Source organism: Mirounga leonina, unplaced genomic scaffold (genome assembly GCF_011800145.1).
Source record: "Mirounga leonina isolate KUSES-001 unplaced genomic scaffold, KU_Mleo_1.0 Mir_82, whole genome shotgun sequence".
Lineage (NCBI taxonomy): Eukaryota > Metazoa > Chordata > Mammalia > Carnivora > Phocidae > Mirounga > Mirounga leonina.
In genome coordinates this window covers 25,792,248-25,813,527 of record NW_023270825.1, presented here as the reverse complement: position 1 = coordinate 25,813,527, position 21,280 = coordinate 25,792,248, and the positions used below count along the sequence as shown (strand labels likewise).

The window sequence follows — 21,280 nt, the reverse complement described above, 5'->3', positions numbered from 1 at the left end:
GTTCATCAAAAATCCACATCTCTTTTTCAATCAGAATCAGCTCCCCAACAAGGAATGTTGATTTATCTGCATATTTTCCATTCTTGTGCTGTCCAGTTTTGATGGTTTGAAGTTCAAGTGGAGTGTGTGTCTGAGAGCCATGCCTAATCCTCCTGAGGTTGGATCTCTGTAATATTTGTGACCATGAAACTGAGTTTGTATACCTAAAGAAAAGGTACAGCTAAACCTGCTAATTTCTTAGAAAATGGCAGGTTTTAATGTTTGCCGTTCCCCATTCAGGATTTGTGTGCCAGGATCCTGCCCAGAGGGCATCAACCCGGCCAATTTATCCCACCTTTGAGTCTTCCAGGCGAAACCCTTTCCAGAAACCTCAGGTAAGCAAATTCAGCAGCAGGGAGCCCAGCAAGGCTTACTGGAAAGTGGTAGCTGATGTAAATGAGTGAGCTGAGGCACAGTGGATATGACATCACTTAGAACAGGGAATTATTTGGGGATCATTCCAGATGGGAGGCAGTTATATTCAGCTATGGCTAATAGCATATGCTTTCGATGCTTTCAAACTAACTTACTGTCTGCTTTTTGTTTTTCTTTTCTTTTGCCTTCTTTTTTCGTTATCTGTGTCCTTTTTTTCTCTTTAAGGATCACCTGCTTTTTTCCTCAAATTGATATGCTCATAAACAAGGCACAGAGAGGGAGCCTACAAATTCCTAGTCATTATTCTGCTACATTGTTTTGATCTTCAGGCTAGCTTTGTAAAGAAGATGCTCGATTGAAATATTATCTTCTCTACAAGTGCTCAGTGATCATGAGGTGTTAATTGAGGTTCAATGAGATAAATGCCTACAGAATCCTGTGCATGTCTGAATCGTCACTTGATCAAGCATTGCTCCGGTCTTTGTGTCCTCTGCATTTGTGTTCCAGTTAAACCAATCAGCTCATCGTTCTGCCTGCTCATTCCATCATCTAATCCATCCCTGCCTGTCTAGACCTGGCTAGTTTCCATGTGTGTTCGTTGCCTTTAACATTTCTTCTTATCTAAAAGGTCCACCTTCCTCCTCTCTTCCCATCTGGATTGATGACCTTGCCTGCTCAGAAGTCTAGAGACCGTTTCCTATGAAATCCATCCCATTCTATCATGACCTTTATTTTTTATTTCAATAGGACTGACTTGTTCTCTGGTGCATGGTTTTGGCATTCATTGATTTGTTGCTTTGAAATTGTCCAGTGTTCCTCTGCTAGACTGTAAGCTCTTTGAAGGCAGAAATAGCCCCTTCTTCCCCCTGCCTCCCCTTTCCCTTTCTTCTGCCCTCCATCCGTTCCTCCTCCACTTCTCCCTTCTCCTGCCACCGCTCGTTCTTCTCTTTTCCCTTCAGCTTGCTGGTCTCATTTGGAGTAGTGCTATTTCTCTCTGCCACACTCATCACTCTTCCTCGCGCAGTTCTACTTCTCACTTGTCAGGGTCTGCAAACTCAAATGCCTAGAGGGGCTGCAGGCAGACAATGGGAATGAGTGAGAGGGCCAGGTACAACACAGCTGAGAGGGATGTGGCTCTGCTAGACTGGAGCCTGTGCCCCATATCAAAAAGGGGCAGCTGTTTTGCTGATGTGCTCTAACTGATCATTGCCATACGTGAGTGTGGGCCATGTGTTGTCAGACCTTCATTCTGTCAAGAGAAATAAGAAGTCTTATTTTAAAATACTGCCAGCTGGTCCAATTAAAGAAAAAATACTTTGCAGACGAAACATAACATGTCTTTGAGCTAGATGCAGTCTGTGACCACCTGCTCTAGGATTGTCCCCTGTTAGTATTAGAGTTGTGATGTGGGACAGGGTGTACTGGATTTTAAGGGGGTATTGTTATCTTGGATTAGAAGGAAAACCAGGCAGCGAGGTTGTTCTTGATCAGTACATCATCACAGATCAAAAGGTTCTCTTATTTTTAATAAGAAAAAGCAGAGGATCACCCTAGGTGTGCTAACAAAACTGAATTTAGGCCATCACATTCCTTTGCAGAGAGTTTCCTGCAGTATCTGTGGCAGGAGCCACAGGATTGTGTGTAAAGGATTGTGAATGTTTCTGTGCAGCTTTCACAGAGTTTCTGCCAAGTTTTACTCTAGGGGTTAGATGTATGTCATTCTTGGATGAATTGACCCCTTCTCTTAGCCTGCCTCTCAGCCTTTATTGGCCACTCTTTGCAAATTGTAGAGAATCCATCCGCCATTTGTTTTGCTAACTGGTAGGTCATGGCATGACTTCATCCATAAGCAGCCTACAGGACACTTTTATTTAAAGGGTAAAGAAAGTGTAGATTAGTTCTGTGTGCTCTGGAACAAATTTATCAGGTGGAGTAGTTGACTTCAGGATGCGACAGTAGGATTGTGCGCTCCTGCTGAGAAGACAAAACTGGGTCGATACACCGTAGGAGAAAGTGGTACGAAACATAATAAATGCTCTGGTCTTACAAGCACGAAGTGTAGAGTTCTTGCTTTTGTTTTCTGCTTGGAGATCGTCTTCTCCTTTGTGAAATTATAGACGTAGGAGTTGGAAAACCTCGGTATGGTAGGAGAAGATAAGGCTTTATTCCATTTTTCTGTCTTTTGTAGCGTCCAGTGTCTGCACAGTGTCAGTCCTCAGATGCCAAACTGGTAAGTTCTGGATCATTTGGAGACTTCATTCAGATTCTTATTTCCAGTCCCCAAATGGAAAGCTTTGCTCTTTCACAGCCCGTGTTTGATGCACCTGCTTTTTGAACTTTAATAACATAGAGTAAGTGAAAATGAATGCACAGAGGTCTTTCCGGATACAGAATGCAAGAGTAGAGGCTGCAGGAATTTATGAGTCCTCTTTTCCTGATAGTGATCGTGCTGCAAAGGAGGCGGTTGGATTTAAATGACGAACAGGATTTAGAGACATATCTATCGCTTTGACCAGAATATTCCAGGAAGGAAATATAGTTCACAGACACCCTTCCTTTTCTTCAGATGTCTTATGAAAGGTACTATTGTCAGTGGCTTCATATTGGAAACATTTTCACATTGGGTATTGGGCTGCATTTGATTGTACATATTTCTTATATGTAGTGATTTGCAGTTTTATGAGTTAGAACCTCTGGCATAATAAGTGTCTGAGATGCTGCCTTTAAAAATAACTGTCCTTGTTAGCCGTATTTGAGATTAACTGTCATTTTCTTCTGTGAAGATCTTTGTTTTGTTTTGAACATCTTGTTGAAGTGATTGGGTAGCAGTGAGGATGCTGCTTCTGCTAGCTGAGGCTTTGAAATGATGCTGTAGATGTTTGAGACCTAAGTGGGCCCCTGCAACTGGTAGTTCTTCGGCAAGAAGCTCCAGGATATTTATTTTGGCCTTGGTACTCTCTGATCCAGTTGCCAGACGGCTTGGGAGCTTTAATTGTAACTCTCACAGCTACTGTTTTTGACAAGGTACTTTACATGGTTTATATGAGTCCAAGAAATGAAAAAAAGGTTTACTGGTTGTCTAGTGTTTGGTAACTGGTTAATGCGATTCCATAATACAAGTCTTGGTGTTTAGTTGGTAGAATTTGAAACTCTGTAATGTTTAGTGTTTTATAAGTTTAGCAGGTACCTAGGTATGCTAGCTGCTCTCTGTGGCAAATAAACAGAAAACAAAACTAACCAAAAAACAACCACAAAAAAAGCCCCAAAGCTGTTGACTTCAAAGAGCTTACATTCTGCATACCTTTTAGGGCTATCTACTCTTACTTCAGGAGAACTTTAAAAATGCTTAATTCATGGTCTTCTGAATTCCAAAGAAGTGTCTTTGATATGTAATTCTAATCTTTTTTTTTTTTTTTTAAGATTTATTTATTCATTCGAGACACAGAGATACAGAGAGAGAGAACATGAGCAGGGGGAGAAGCAGAGGGAGAGGGAGAAGCAGGCCCCCCACGGAGCAGGGAGCCCGATGCGGGGCTCGATCCCAGGACCCTGGGATCATGACCTGGGCCGAAGGCAGATGCTTAATCATCTGAGCCACCCAGGCACCCCTGTAATTCTAATCTTAATTTCCCTTCTCTTACATCTGTCTAGCTCCGTTACTTGAATGGCCATAGGTTGCAATAGCCTGTGGTGGAGCAAGGCCTCTCCCTCATGGTTGTGTATTAGAACACTGCTCATGTGACATAAAGCCCTTTTTGCTTTATTTAGTCAACTTTATACATGTAGAATTCTTTGACTCTTCTTGTTCTTCACAGTGTTCTACTCTGTCACCATCTTTCTGTTAATGAAGCGTTCTCAACTCCATGGTGGTGTTGTCAGAGCTGAGTTAAAAACGAAAACAAGTTCTCTGCTCTGGCCATGGACACTTTGTCATGTTTTCTTTTTCTGTTGCTGTCAGATCATGCAGTCCAGTTTTTTGCCTGTTGTTTGACTATTCCTTCTTAATCCATTGTCTCTTTCTACATTTCTTCCTCCCCTTGAATGCCAGCGGTTCAGATTTCCTACTCATCCAGAAATCATTTTTTGGGGTTCCAAGGCAGATGGCATGGTTTTGTGGAAAGCACATGGACTTTAGAGTCAGATAGCCCCGGGTTCAGATTTGCTCTGCCAGTAACTAACCAGCTGTTAGACTTTGGGCAAATTCCCTTACGTCTCTGAGGCTCACTACCCACGTCTGTCAAATGAAGATAATAATACGTACATGGAGGTATGGTGGGAAAGAAACGATAAAGCATAGGTAAATATTTGGGATAGTTCTGGACACATAGTTTACCTTGGACACATAGTCCCCTTCACACTTCTGAGTCCTGTTGATTTTCCTTTTACCCATTTGATGGCCAGTATTGGGAGTTATTTCGATATTCTTATCTGTAGCCATTCTTTTCATATTTGCTGTCATCTACAAATGCAAATTGATTACTTTATTATCTTTTTACTTATCCATCCTCCCAGACATCAGTGAAGATTCTAAGTAATGCTCAATCAATACCCATTCTGAAAATCACTTCCTAATGTGATTCACTGCTGTTTATCCTACATTACATCTTTTAACTCTTTTCAATTTTTGTTGATGTGTTTTATTCATTATGTTATGACACTAAGCCCCAATTAGAAATATAATTTAGAATAAAAATTTTATGAAATTTGTATAAATGTTTTTGTAAAACCCAAAGACATTAAATGTATTTATTTGCTTTACTCCCCCCCTTTTTGTAATTTTGTCCTAAAAATAAACATTTTAAAGCATGTTTTAAAATAAATAAAACAGTCTCCATACTTATTCTTCATGAGCTCATTAAACTCTAAATGTTTACGGAATTTTTTTTTCTTTTAATATTTGTTCCATTATTTTACTAGGGATTCAAGTTAGACTTACCAGGCGGTAATCACCAGAAGCACACTTCTTACATTTTTGAAGATTGGTACCTCATTTGTTTTTTTCTAATCCTCTGGTACCTCCTCAGTTCTTCATGATTTTTCAAACATGATTGTAAGTGGTTTTGGTAAGTTTTTTGTTTTGTTTTTTAAAGCCAGTTCCCTTAATAACAAGATGCATGTCTCTCAGACCTGCTGACTTATATTTATTCCAAATTTCCAGATGTTGCATATCTCTTTTTGACTGTAACACAAGTCTACTTACTTTCTTTTTTTTTTTTTTCCCTCCCCTGATTTCAGAATATATTTCTGGTTATCAATTACATTTGGACCTTCTCTATAGCCATTTTTTGTTTATTTCCCACCTGATTTATTCATTTGTGGTCCTTTTTGTTCCTTTTATTTCATTTGATAGCATTAATTCATTTTGCTTTTTAAACTGGATTTTACCAGTTTAAAGGTGGCAAGATGTGTCACATACAAATTGAGCTATTTCTTGTTAATTTGTTTATAACACAGAATTCCAAACTTTGTAAAACTACATTAGGACATTTTTATTCCTTGTATATGTTCTCTGTCAAACAGGTTTTATTCTTGCCCCTCAATTATGATTGTATCTTTTATGATATCTCACCTTTTTCATATTCTGTGTTTTGTTCAGTTCTTCTCAGTGCTGGTACCTGCCAGCTTTCTTTAGGCTGAGAATCATTTTTCTGATTCAACATCTGTTTTTTACTACTTTTAGTGGCGACAGGTGGTTCCTCATCTCAACGATTTCACATTCTCAGTCAATTCTTCCCTAGTAATAAAGGTTAGATGTGTAAAGCTTTCTTCTCTGGGTCTGTTTCTAAATCATAAGTTGTACTAATGATAATTTTATATCTTTGATGCATGTTGCATGGCAGAATTCTGACCTCTAGGCAATAATTTGGTGGTTTAAAATCTATCTGAGCACCCAGTAGTTAAAATCTTGTGTCATCTAGACAGAGGCAATGGTTCTCTCTAAATTCAGAGGAACTTTATTTCCTTAGTGCATTCAGTCAGTTCCCTGCGCTGATAAATGCACGAGATCAAAATCACAGAATGGCTTGCACTTGGAGTGTTTTGCTCTTGTTTTTGGCAGTCCTGATGGCCTTCCAAATCAGTCTGATTCCCTTTTTTTTTTGGCTTTGCTTTTAATCTCCAGGTATGTCTTCTTGGCACTCATAAGCATTTCTGTCTCCTTTCTTTTTTCTTTGTTATCCTTTCTTCTCCCCCTTTTTCTCTGCCTTTTCTCTCACCTGTGTCTATAATTCAGGTCACATTTCTTAATAGTTCATCTCATTAACAAATGTTGGTAGGATTCAACCAGTTGTCTATGACGATAGTACTGTGTTGTACCTGTGTAGACACATGTCTCTGTAGACCAGTACAGCAGATATTATGCTGATCAAGAACATTCTCTCTAATCTCAAATTTTTTTTTTTAAGATTTTATCTACTTGCGAGAGAGAATGAGAGACAGAGAGCATGAGAGGGAGGAGGGTCAGAGGGAGAAGCAGACTCCCCGCCGAGCAGGGAGCCCGATGCGGGACTCGATCCTGGGACTCCAGGATCATGACTTGAGCCGAAGGCAGTCGCTTAACCAACTGAGCCACCCAGGCGCCCCTCTAATCTCAAATTTATTGAAAAGCTGAGATTGGCAAAATACTTCTGACTTTCTAGTCTGATATTTTTCAGCAGCTTCCCCGAAGACATAGGAGACCTGGGTGGATTTTAGAGAGGCATCTGAGAATCATAGACAACAGTAGCTACAACTTGCACATCTCTCTCCCTCTCAGCCTTCTTAATAGTTTAGTTTGAGGTAAATAGGTGAAGAGTTAAAAGGAGTTTCTAGCTATCTTTTTTACCTCTTGGAGCACGTTGACCTTTTTCTTTGCAGCCTGGTGATATTTGTGGCAATAAAAGAGTCAAGTCTTCAGCTTATGGGAGTTCACAGCTAGAGCGCTCACCTAACAAACACCATTACCCCTCAGCCCCTTCCATTTTCAAACCTCCCAAAGGCCCCAGCCAGGAGCATCTCCTGAATTCTTCCATGCCTCACCTAGACAACCCACATGCATGCACAAGTGGCTAGAGTTAGAACTGTGGGCTGTGCATAACAAAGGAGTGTTTGTGAACCTGTATGGAGACAACTCTTTGAAAGTGACTTGGGAGAGAAGACTGAGAATTTTGGGGGTGTTAGTTCAGTGTTTCTAGGAGCAGGTTTAGATTAGTAGAGGAAGGTGGCAACATCATTGTAATCTCAGTCACTGGAAGCCAGGTGTATTGTTCCATCTCAGAGCAATTCCACAAGATGAAAATTAGGTCCTAAAAAAGAAAAAAAAAAAAAAGATCATAAGATCAAAAAGAAAAATAAAATGACAAAACCAATAATAAAAAAAAAACAGACAAGAAAATGAACAACAAAAACAAAAGAAAGACAAAAAACAAAAAAAAAAAATTTAAAGAACAAAAATTGGGGGTGCCAATTAGATGTTATTCAATAGTGATTTGATCCATGTTCTTGCAAATATGACCATGCATTTCTTTCTTTTTTATTTTTTAGAGATTTATTTATTTTATTTTAGAGAAAGCGTGAGCATGAGCGGGAGGGGAAAAGAGAATCTCAGTGAGATTCCATGTGGAGCGCAGAGCCTGACGGGGGGCTTGATCTTATGACCCTGAGATCACGACCTGAGCCAAAACCAAGAGTCAGACACTTAACCGACTGTGCCACCCAGGCACCCCAACCATGTATTTCTTAAAACTATTCTAATAGCTAATAACTATTTCCTAAAATATTTTTATTACTAACCTTTAATACAGATTTTAGCTTATCAACATTTTAAATAAGTTTTTCTATTCTAAAATGTTTAATCTTTATTTCTATTATATCATTTAAATGAGTGCTTACTTCATATTCTCTCTTTCATAATTTCAGAGGACTTTAAGGTACTTGTAAATAGTGTGAGTGATGAGGCAACTTGACCTTGGATAAGGCACTTGACTGCCAGTAGCTTTCTGATTAGAGCCATGTCATCACATGTGAAATAAAGTATTTTTAACCAATGATGATAAGTGGTGTGTGAAATGAGAAAAGTCCTTAAAGCATCCAGTTAATATTTTGGCTTTACTAAATTGTCACTAAATAAGTGTTTGCACTTTAAAATTGTTTGAAAAGATCATACTACTTATGTGATTCCCTTCCTAAATCTTTAAAGTTTCACCTTGATTCCCCTCTCATCCCAACATGTACTGCTTAATGCATTCCCACAGATTGGAAAGGAATTAAATTTTCCCCCCAAATCCTCTGCAAAGTTTAGTTCTAACTATGATTAATCTGCATGTCAGCACATTCATTCATTTACTTACTTCTTCATCAAATATTTATTGATCTCCTCCTCCATGCCAAGTACTGTTCTGGGTGCTGAAGATACCACAGGGAAAGCTAAACAAGTAAAAGTCCTTGCCTTTCCGTGTTGCTTATATCTGCTGATTTCATGGTTTTTCACTATAAAGGTATCTCATCATGGAGTTGCCTATCAGGAAATCTATCTTTTATAACTCCCATGCTAGCTTTGAAGATTAGTATGTATTGGTCTCCCTTGTGTCAAAGGTAAAAGCATTCATGATGTGTACAAGTGTGTATTATTAGTCTGCCTTGGGCTACCATAACCAAGTACCATAGGCTTGGTGATTTAAACCACAGAAACTTATTCCTCACAGTTCTGGAGGCTGGGAAGTCCCAAGATCAAGGTGCCAGCAAGGCAGGTTTCATTCTGAGGTCTCTGTTCTTGGCTTGTTAGATAACTGCCATCTTGCTCTGTGCTCACATGACCTCTTTGTACATGGTCGGGCAGAGAGAGAGAGAGTACAGCTCTCTGATGCCTCTTCTTTTAAGGGCATTAATTTCATCAGGCCAGAGTCTCACCCTCATGACCTCCTTTAATCCTGATTACCTCCTAAAAGCCCCATGTCCAAATACCATCAAATTGGGGGTTAGGGCTTGAACATATGAATTTGTGGAGGGACATAAACAGTCTGTAACAGTGAGTATTGCTGAGAAGGTTGAAAGTTTTTCCATAGGCAGTGTACGCAAAGAGAAAAATAAACAGTAGTTCCTGACAATAGGACTGCTTTTCTCTCATCATAGTTAGTTCTAGGAATTTAGAAAGACAATTTGCATGCACATTTCTTGAGTTACTGCTTATTCTTTCTGTTGGCAGATATACTTGTCTTATCAGTCACTTTCTCTCTTTCAGTGATAGTGTGTTCACATGCTTTATACCATCTGACTTCCTTTGTTACCTTTATATTTCTTTGCTCACGTAACATCAAAATTACTTAAAACTTTCATTGTAGATGACCTTTGTGATCCCCGTTCAGAAGACTGTGAGGAGCGTGGCCCATTTGGCTGCCTCCTTGGAGTGCCCAGGGCAGTGTGGTCCTTGATCAGGTTTCTTGAAGTCCCCAGCAGCTACAGTGTTTCTTTTGGTCACAGCTCTTTTCTGTGTCACTGATGACTATTAACCTCAATTTCCATCCCCTCCCCCATACCAGAGTTCTAAAACATCCCATGGCCCAGTTTTCACCTGTGACATAATAGATTGTTCCTTGGTTTTCTGTCTTATGTCTCATTTCTCCTAACTCCCCTTCCCCGCTGCTGTAAAGAATATCGTTATTTACTGAAATAAATACACATTTAATCTTATATGGTGGTTATTTTCAGATTTCAGATTTTCAGATATCTTTGAAAATGTCAGAAGTCCTCTAAAACCAGGGTTAGGATTAAGTACTGGATTAGAAAGTCATGTGGACATCTTTCTTGTTTTTCTTCTTGTTTTCTTCTCAACCCATAGTGTTTTTCTTCTATTCCGTTTTCTCTTCTTGCCTTTGAGTCTGCTAGCTTTCATTTATTTCCCAGGGTTTCAGGCTAAGAGAGTAATTACAGAAAATGGGCTTTGGGTTTGAGCTTATCCATAATAGGAAAGATAATGATGTTGAGGGACTGAATAGAGACAAATGAAGAAAGATGATGAAAACATTTTGTTTGTTTCTGTTTTTCCTTCTCCTTAGCGTTCCCGTCCACTCTCTGCCAGTGATGCGGAAATGAAAAACCTTGTGGGCTCAGCCCGAGAGAAGGTGCCGGGGAAGTTAGGTGGTTCTGTGCTTGGTCTGTCAATGGAGGAGGTAAAGATAACTCCATTTCAGGCCTTTGTGGGCTAACACAGGGTTCAGTGAACATTAGTGAGTGATTTATAATGTTGATGACCACCTTATGTCTTACACTGAAAAGAGAAAGATTCAAGATGGGAGAAACTTGTTCTCAGAAAATAGCATCTTAAATGGAATTAATTTCTCCCTTCATGCTTCTTTCATATTTGTGGGTTGTAACTCTCTTCCTCTGCCCTATAAACACATGGATTACAGTTTTCAAAACGGGTACTTACTTGATTTTCTCTTTATATAGATCAAAGTTTTACGGAGAGTGAAGGAAGAAAATGATCGGAGAGGTGGATTTATTCGCATATTCCCTACATCAGAGACATGGGAAATATATGGGTGAGGTGACTACCTTTTTTTTTTTATCTGTGCCTCAGGTCCACAGAATTGGGTTAATTGTGACACAGTGTCATCATTGCTTTCCATTTGTGTCTTTCTTACTTTGTGTATTTATTTATAGTGGTGTGAGTATTACCCAACCCAATAACTAGAGCATTAACAGTAATTTAATCTACCTGTGCATTATTCCTTTTAAAAAAATCACCCACCTCCTTTGTAATAGCCCCTTAACCCGGGTTAGACACTTGTAAAAATTTTATGATCATCATTATCTTGATGTGAAAATAAAGTAAGTTATAGTACCATTTTACATTTTACCAAGAGTGTATGAGAGTTCTAGTTGCTCCTCCTCTTTGTCAACACTTGGTATTGTCAGGCTTTTTAATTTTAGACATTCTAGTGGGCATGTAGTGTACCTCTCTGGTTTTAATTTGCTTTTCTCTGATGAATAATGATACTGAGCCTTCATGCACTATTGGCCATTTGTCTATCTTCTTTTTTTCCATTTTAAATTTAGGATTTTTATTTTTTTGTTATTGTGTTATAAAGGGCTCTTGATACAAGTCCTTTCTTAGATATTTATATTGAGAATATTAATATCTTCTCCAAGTCTGTGGCTAGCTTTTTCATTTCTTTTTTTTTTTTTTAAGATTTTATTTATTTGAGAGACAGAGTGCACAAGCAGGGGGAGGGGCAAAGGGAAAGGGAGAGGGAGAAGCAGACTCCCTGCTGAGTGCAGAGCCCTATATAGGGCAGGACTCGATCCTAGGACCCCGAGATCATGACCTGAGCTGAAGTCAGATGCTTAACCGGCTGAACCACCTAGGTGCCCCAAGGTTTTTCATTTCTATAATGGTGATTTTTATTTATTTATTTATTTATTTTAAAGATTTTATTTATTTTTTTGATAGAGACATAGAGAGAGAGGGAACACAAGCAGGGGGAGTGGGAGAGGGAGAAGCAGGCTTTCCACTGAGCCAGGAGCCCGATGCAGGGCTCGATCCCAGGACCCTGGGATCATGACCTGAGCCAAAGGCAGACTCTTAACGACTGAGCCAACCAGGCACCCCTATAATGGTGATTTTTAAAGAACAGAAGTTTTAAATTTCAGTGAAGTCAATTTTTAAAAGATTTATGCATTCTGTGTTTCCTATCTAAGAAATTTTTGCCAACCCTAACGTCATAAAGCTTTTTCTCTTATGTTTTCTTCTAAAAGTTTTATAAGTTTAGCTTTTATATTTTGTTCTGGGATAGTATTGATTTAATTTTTGTGTATGGTGTGAAGTAAGGGTTGAGGTTCATTTCTTTTCATATAATATACATTTATTTCAGCACCATTTGTTGAAATTACCCTATTGAATTACCTTGGCACCTTTGTTGAAAATTAGTTCAAGTATATGTATGGGTCTATTTCTGGACTTTATTCAGTTTCACTAATTAATCTGTCTCAGTCACTATAGCTTTATATTAAGTCTTGAAATTAGGTAGTGTAAGTCTTCCAACTTTTTTTTTAAGTATTTTGACTATAAATAAATAAATAAAAGTATTTTGACTATTGTGTCCTTTGTATTTCCCCAGACATTTTAGAATTCGCTCATCAATTTCTACACAAAAGCCTGTTGGCTTTTGATTGGGATTGCATTGAGTATATAGATTAATTTTGGGACAGTGGACATTTTAACAATACTGAATTTTCTAATCCATGAACATGATATATCTCCATTTATTTAGGTTGTCTTTTTTTTTTTTAACTTTTTAAGTTTTTATTTCAATTCCAGTTAGTTAGCATACAGTGTCATTATTGGTTTCAGATGTACAATGTAGTGATTCAACAGTTCCATACACCATTCAGTGTTTATCATGACAAGTGCACTTATTTACATCTTCTTCTATTTTTCTTAGCAGTGTTTTATAGTTTTCAGTGTAAAGGTCTTGAGTATGTTTTTTTTTTAATTCATTACTTAGTATTTCATGCTTTTGAATGGTATTATAAATGTAATTTTTTAAACAGCTTTATTGAGTTATAAACTTTATATATTTAAAGTGTATAATATGGTAAGTTTTAACATAGGTATATATCTGTGAAACTACCACAAAATCAACATAACGAACATATCCATAACCTCTAAAAGTCTTCTTGTGCCTCTTTGTAATTCCTCTCACCTGCCCCTCCCAGCCCTTCCCTGCCTATCCCTGTCACCAGGCAGCGATGATGTGCTTTCTGTTACGAAGATTAATCTGCATTTCCTAGCATTTAATATAGGTCTACAGGTTTTTCTCTTACTTGTTGGGTCTTTTTTTTACTTTATTATTATTAAAATTATTTTTAGATTAACACATGTTGTATCATGTATCAGTGGTTTAATTCCTTTTTATTGTTGAGTAGTGTTCTGTTATAGGCATAGCCCAGAATTTGTTTATTGTTCATCTGGTGATGGGCATTTTGGTTTGCAGTTTTTGATTATTACAAATAAGGCTTCTTTGACTGTTTATATACAAATTTTTGTATGGCCATGTACTTTCACTTCTCTTGGGTAAATACCTATTTGTGGAATGACTGGATCATATTGTGTTTATGTTTAACTTTTTAAGAAACTGCCACACAGTTTTCTAGAGTGGTTGTACCATGTTACATTCCCATAAGAAGTGTATGAGAGTTCCAGTTCCTCCACATTCTCACCAACAATTGGTGTGGTCAACTTACTTTTAACTCCTGAGGTGATGTGTAGCGATAGCACATACGGTTTAATTTGCATTTCCATAATGACTAATGTTGAGCATCTTTTCATGTGCTTATTTGTTCTTTGTACGTCTTTGATGATCAAATATTTTACCCATTTTTAAATGAGGTTATTTGTTTTCTTATAATTAAGTTGTGAGAATTCTTTATATATTCTGGATATTCTTTTTTTCCTAGCACTTGAAAAATGTTCCATTATCTTTTGGCTTGCATTTTTCTGACAAGAAGCATGTGGTAATTCTTATTTTTGTTTTTCTGTGCATAATGTGTCTTTTTCCCCCTCAGCCTGCTTTCAAGATTATTTCTTTATGGCCCATTTTCAACAGTTTGATTATGCTATATATGCCTTGGTGTCATTTTCTTCATGTTTCTTCTACTTGGATTTGTTGAGCTTCTTGGTCTGTGGGCTTATAGTTTTCATCAAATTTGGAAAACTTTTGGCTGTTATTTCTTCAAATATTTTTTTTTTCTATTTCCTTCCTTTCCTTTCTCCTTTTGGGACTCTGGTTACCTGTTAATTGGTTGATACTATACTATAAGTCTGGCTCTGCTCATTTTTTTAAGACTCTTTTTCTTTCTTTACTTTGGATGATTTTCTGTTTCTCTGTTTCTAAATTCATTCATCTTTTTGTCTGCAGTCTCAAATCTTCTATTAATTCCTTCCAGTGAAATGTTCATTTCAGTTACTTTATTTTTCAACTTCAGAATCCATTCTCTGTTTGTATCTTCTTTTTGTTTTTTCCCCATTATTTCCATGATTTTTTAGATTCTTGTGCATATATTATAGTATTTATAGTAGCTGTTTTAAAATATCTGATATTCTGTTATCTCTGTCATTTCTGAGTCTGTTTCTATTGACTCATTTTCCTCTTGTTTCCATTTTTTTCCTTCACATGTACAGTGATTTTTAAAAATTGAATGCTGGACATTATAAATGTATAGTTGAGTGGGTTTTATTGCCTTCTTTAAATGCTTTTGAAAGTTTTTTGGTCTGATAGTTATGTTACTTGTAGATCAGTTTAATCTTTTTCAGGCTCATTCTAACACATTTTTTAAAAAATTTCAGTATAATTAACATACAGTGTTATATAGTTTCAGGTGTATAATGTAGTGATTCAACAATTCTGTACATTACTCAGTTCATTTAAAAACATTTTTATGGTTTGTTTAGGGTAGCTTTTTGTTTAGATCTAGGAAAGTTTTACTATTAAAGAGTCTTTGGAGATATCTGTTAAATGAGCCCCATATTCAATGAGATTTCTCCATTTTGGCTGGTGGGAACCAATCAATGGGTAGCTCTGCATGAATTCTGGAAAATACTCAGCTTATACTTTCTCTTTAATGTTCTTTACCTTGTCACTTGCTCTTTGCCCAGCCTTGTGGACTTTTACCTTATGCCTAAGCAGATTTGTGTTCACCCAAAGACTCAGAGTCCCTTGTGATGCTTTTTCTTTGATGACAATAAGGTTGAGAATCTCTGTACTTATTTATAGTTGACATATTTCTCTTCCTCTGGTGATTGGCTTTTGATCTAGTTGGGATATGAGTGGTTCTAAGTATAGAGCTAGAACTTAGAGGAATAAAAGAAAGTACCCATTTTGTGTTTGTTTTGTTTTGAAAACCCAGCTGTTCATAGAGAAATCTTCCTTTCATCTTACAAATATTCTATCAATGTAATTATACCTTACAAAGACCTAGGAACACAACAGAAAGATATTGCTTGGGTTTTCTTTTGATATGTTTTTGAAGAATTTAAATATTTGCAGTTCCTAGAAAACATATCTTTTAATTAATGAAAGTGGAAACCTCTACTCTTGAGTATTTCAAGAGTCAGGACCTTAATTTAAGTGCCTTTTCTAAGGAACCAATTACAGGTAATGTTGGGGTCTCTTATAATAGACCAATAATGTTTGGTTTGGTTTTACTGGTTTGGTTCTGAACCAATGGGAGTAAGACAAAGACTAAGAGAGATGGACGCCAAAATATCTCCTTCTTTCCTAATCAAGTCTAGGTTGGGAGATTTGATTATATCTATCTAAAGCAAACACCCTTTTTGCTGAACTCCTGATATGGGCAGATTTACATGCCCATTTATAGGCGAGGTTAGACTGGGCTGTGTGGGAGGAGCACCTGACCCTTAGGACCAGTAGAGGATATGTACCTCCTAAGGGGAAATGGTCTCCCAAGAGAAAAATGGGAGGTGCTCATTGATGCGTTTCTGTTTATTCTTCCTAAATTACCAATCTGGTTAAGTCACTCCACCTCTCCTGGGTCTCTGAGAAAAGAGGCAGAGTAAGGCCAAGAATATTAAACTAATTGAGCTGCCATCATGTAGAGTGGAGAAGGTGTATTTATTTATCTACTAACAAATATGCCTTTTTACTAATATATATTTATTGAGTATCAGCCAGGTGTCTAGAACTATGCTTGGTGCTTCAGAGTATAAAACCAATATTAAGTGGGATCCCTGCCCTTTGAGAGTTAACAGTGGGATTATGGAGAAATTATTTATACATATAATAAAAATAGCTCATTTGTATGGCTTTTCGTCATTATAATGTACTTCATGCACATCATTGTTATTCCAATTTAATGATATGGAAAGTAATCAGTAAGGTAATGTGACTCGTCCGTGATCACCCAGGGGGACTTGATTCAGGTATTCTGACTCTGGATCTGACTTTTTTCCTGCTGTATCATGCTGCTTTCTGAGAAGAAAAAATTTCCTCTATGAGACAGTGTATGACAGGTCCCTCTTCGGGCATTCAGTAAAGGCTAAGGTAGTTCAGACAAGGGTGCTTCTATAGTCTCAGAGCAGTCCTGTCAGGGAAGGACTTTGTGCAGCAGACTGGACTTGAGCTGCGTCTTGAAGGGTAGATCGTGGGTAAGTGGAGAGGGTGTGAGGAGGTGTCCAGACCAAGGCAAAAGGATCATTGGGAAGTGTGGTGTGAGAGTAGTTTAAGGGAGCTTGTCTGGCTATATGGCAGGATCAATGTTGGGGAACCATCTGGAAAAAGTGTGAAGGAATTGGTGGTATAGCTTATCCAACTTTTGAAAGCTTGGAAGAGAAAGTATGCCTCCTGAAGTAAGCATCAAGGAGCCATTGAAAGCTCTTGAGAAATAACATGATTGAAACCATCTTCTGTCTACATTTTCACACCCTTTATGCTTCTCCCCATTCCCGGCTTCATTTGACCTCTTTCTTAGTTATATATGATTTTTGGTGGTGGCTTTGTTTTTACTTTACAGTTTTATTTTCTGAATTTAGGGTGTCACTTTTTATTAATCCAAGAAATCCCGTCATTTCTTTCTTTTTACTTTCTAAATCAACTCCATTTATCCTTTTCATTTTATTGTATCTGCTGCTACTCTGGTATTTTATAATTTTAATTTAAGCAACTTTCTCCTCCTTTGCCACTTTAGAGAACCGTACGTTTATTAAGAAACCGTATATAAGTAACCTGTCACTTCTGTGCTTGATTCATGGCTTTATTTCCATATTTTTTCCCTTCATCCAAACTTAAGAAATAGCCAGTTTCATTCTTTGTCTTTCAGGTCCTACCTCGAACACAAGACCTCCATGAACTATATGCTGGCAACACGTCTCTTCCAGGACAGGTGGGGATTTGCTGATCTTGTAAATTTGCTAATCTTATAAGATCACTAGATCATGTGATAAAGAGAAGGTACATACAAAAGAAGGAAAGAGGCTTTATAAAAAAAAAAAGTCTTTCGGAAAATCTCTGATACAGAGGGCCTTGCAGAGAAAACACAGTATCATACCTCATTGTCCCAGAATTCATTAACTCTTAGCACTTTGTACTGTTTCCAGAGGCCACATATTAAACCATAATGATCTTTAAACAATCTTAACAAATGCCCTAAACTTTATTATTCTTAAAGGAAGACCTGTACTCTGTGCCTTTTTACATTAGACACAATGTCCTCATCTGTTTTTCTAGACTAGAAGAGATTAGAATGATCAGATTTGGAAAGGTAGAGCAAGGTGGTAATTCACAAAATAAATACACCAGGAGTTGTAAAAAAATGACAATTGATAACCTCAATACAAGGGATGATAGGGTAGAATGATGGAAAATGGACATTGGAATTCAAAGAGCACAGCAATCAGGCACTACTTAGTCCCACACTTTTGTTGCCCCTGAGATGTAATTGTCTTGCAGGACAGTTTAGTAATTGACTATCAAAATAAGGAACCTTAGTTATTTAGAGAAATTTATGTTATTTTCAGGCTATATGTGCTTTTTCACAGGATGCTTAAAACAGATACCCAGATTTTAGCCATTTCTTACAATTTTATGATTTATTATCAGGAAATATAGGGGATTTGCCATTTCCCCCTTAAATTTGGGGTTATTACCATTGATGGAATAATTACACTACTTAGCTTCTAATGAAAGAGACCTTCAGATTCACTTAGAAGACATGGAAGCTCAGTTCTCTCTATCTAACCTGTTTTTTTCTCTCCTCCCCCACGTGGAATCCTAGAAACTTTTACAGGCTCCTTTATCTTTAGAGTTCAGGTATTTTACCAAGATATGTTCTAGTGTGTTACTTTTCATTATTTTGGCTTTGCAGTGGGTGAGTCATTTCAGTCTGCAGATTTAAGTCTTCCATCTGTGGGAAATATTCCCCTCATCCTCTCCTTCCTCTCCTTGTGGAACTTCTGTTAGATGGATTTTGGATCTTTTGCTATATGCTCCATGTTTTTTGTTTTTGCTTTTGTTTACTTTTTTCTCATTCTTTTGATCTCGTTGTTTCTTAGCTTTAAGTTCTGGGAGGTTTCTTGAACTTTTTCTTCTAAAATTTTAAATTGATCTGTAGCCCTGTCTATTTTGTTATTCAGTACCAGACAGGAGAGGGTTGTTCAATTTACCTTTTTAACTTTGGCAAGTATGATTTTAATATCCAGGAACTATTTTTGATTTCTGACTAGTTTTTAGAGTTCATGGCTGTAAGATTAAAATGGTTCTGGTCCTATTTCCAGTGTGGTGGGCGGGTTCCCCCACAGCACCAAGCAGTTGTCCCCTGTTTGCAGCTGAGAATTCAACTCAATCCTGGCACTGTCTGCCCAGAGATTAGCATCAGATTGCGCAGTTTAAGGATTCAGTCCTATAAGACTGTGTCATTCCCCACTTCCTCCGCCTTTGCCTGACTTTGGACACCAGTCGCAAGGCCAGGTTCTTACCTGGACTTCTGATCGACCAGCCCCAAATCAGAGGTTCCTACAGCTCTCTCCTTCCTTCCATTTGATTAATTTGCTGGTGTGGCTCACAGAACTCCGAGAAATGTTTCGCTTACTAGCTCACTGGTTTATTATAAAAGGATATAATTCAGGAATGGCCAGATGGAAGAGACGCATAGGGCAAGTTATGGGGAAAGGGTACAGAACTTCTCTGCCCTCTCCAGGTGTGCCAGGCTCCCCCAGATCTCCACGTGTGCACCAACCTGGATGCTCTCCTTTTGCATTTTTATGAAAGCATCATTACATAGGCACCATTGATTAAATCTTTGACCATTGGTGATTGAATTCCCATCTCCAGGCCCTCTCCCGTTCCTAGAGGTCAGCAAGATGGGACCGGAAGTTCCAGCCCTTTGATCACATGGTTGGTTCCTCTGGTGACCAGCCTGCATCCTGACGGTGACCCAGGGCATTCCCAAAGTCACCACATTGGCATAACGAAAGGCACCTTTACCATGCTCATCACTTAGGAAGTTCCAGAGGTTTTAGGTACTCTATACCAGAGATGGGAGTGGAGACCAAATGCATATTTCTTTAAATTCTTCTTTTAAAACATGTATTTATTTATTTTAGAGAGAGTGTGCATGGGGGGGAGGGGCAGAGGGAGGGAGAGAGAGAATCTCAAGCAGACTCCCCACTGAGCACAGAGCCCAACTCAGGGCTCAGTCTCACAACCCTGAGATCATGACCTGAGCCGAAATCAAGAGTCAGATGCTCAACCAACTGAGCCACCCAGGGCACCCCCCAAATATATATTTCTTAATATAAATCACAATATCATAAATATTTTTTCACATCTCTTTGACTTTTTTAGTTTGTTGAAAGTTCCTTTCTGTTTTTTGCATTTTATTTAATTCTTCTATATTAGTTCTGTTCATTCATCTCATTCTTTCTGGTTTGTATTACTATATTTCTTCATATATTTAGTGATCTTTGATTGTCCAGTTGTTTTTATAAGTAATGGACCATTTGCTAAGGATAGGTAGTGTGCATGATTTTCCTCACAGGTTGTTTCAGTCTGGACTGACATGGACTCTATGTTTGAGGCTGAATGTTTCCATCTTTGGGCTTCCCATGAGGGAAAAGGAAGTGGATCAGGCAATTGGGAAACCATCACTAAAGTGAGAAAGCATTCTCCCAGGGGGAGCATAACAATAAAGAGATTTTAGATGTAGTAATATATGTGTTTTTATTAACAATTCAATAAACAAGACCACCAGCCGGTCTAATAATCACCATAATTTCAAAAGTATGGTACATGTTGCAATATTTTGAGATACCTGTAACATCTCTAAAGTAATATGAAAAAAGATATATTGGTTTTTTTGTTTTTTGGTAATAAAATCATATGAACACTGCTGCAGACAGTTTCCTACATGTCTATGAAGGAAATGCTAAATTTCAGTTGGAGGATTAATTTTAGCCTAATCTCTATTTTTTCACATCCACCCTTGGCCAATCCCTCCGTGTCACCTTGCTCTTTCATGCCTCCTTTTTCTTACATACTTGCCATCCCATGGAATGGCCTTCAGTCCATCCCTACATTCTACTAGGTGTGTCCTTTCTCCTCTCCCAGACTAGGAGGAGGTTCTGCCAGCCCTTCCAATCCCTCAGTCTGATTCAGATTCCCACACTGTGTTATAACTGCTTGTTTACTTACTAGCCCGTCTACTTCACAAGTTGGCTTTTGAGAGAAGTACTTTGTTATGTTCATCTTTGTTTTTATCAGTATCTAGAGTGTACCACATGGTAGGCACACGCACACAAACATGCACCGAAAAAATGAAATTATATTTGTTGCAAGCCCTAACATCTTGCAGTAAGTTTGTTCTCTTCAATCCAAACTGATATTTTTCCTCTTGAAAATCCTGTTGTATTATTGTCAGAATTACTTTCAAACTAATTCCCTAATTACTTCTTTTTGGTTAATTTTGTCTGCCTTTCTTGCCCTCTCCCTCTCATCCCCCACCTGCCACCCTGCCTGACAAATAGTATCTTACCTGCTATCTTATAATATGATGATAGTTTATACCCTGGCTACATATTAGTAGCACCTACAGATTTTATAAACCCTGTTGATGCTCTGGCCCAACTCCCAGGCTGAAGTATTGGTACTCCCTAAAAGCTGCCTAGGTGATTGTAATGTGAAACCATGATTGCATATTACTGGAACAAACCATTATCTGATGAAAAAGTTAAAATCATCTTGAGGCTTTCTGATGATAAGGAGACAATATTAGGACATTGGCATGAAAAGAAGACACGGGAAGGGAAAGACCAAACATTTTGGTGAAGACCTACTTTCTACTTGATTTTCTGTAAATAGAAAATCTTAACATTGATTGC

General features: G+C 37.9%; 1 protein-coding gene across 2 annotated transcripts in view; it reads left to right on the top strand.

The window, feature by feature from the left end:
* Positions 1-21,280, top strand: part of TTLL5 (tubulin tyrosine ligase like 5) — a 259,783-nt gene that overhangs the window by 67,325 nt on the left and 171,178 nt on the right. For both annotated transcript variants that reach the window (XM_034993230.1, XM_034993229.1), the window contains exons 15-18: positions 280-374; positions 10,446-10,559; positions 10,840-10,931; positions 17,227-17,289. In XM_034993230.1, coding sequence (XP_034849121.1) covers positions 280-374; positions 10,446-10,559; positions 10,840-10,931; positions 17,227-17,289 — 364 coding nt within the window. The remainder of the gene's footprint in view (positions 1-279; positions 375-10,445; positions 10,560-10,839; positions 10,932-17,226; positions 17,290-21,280) is intronic.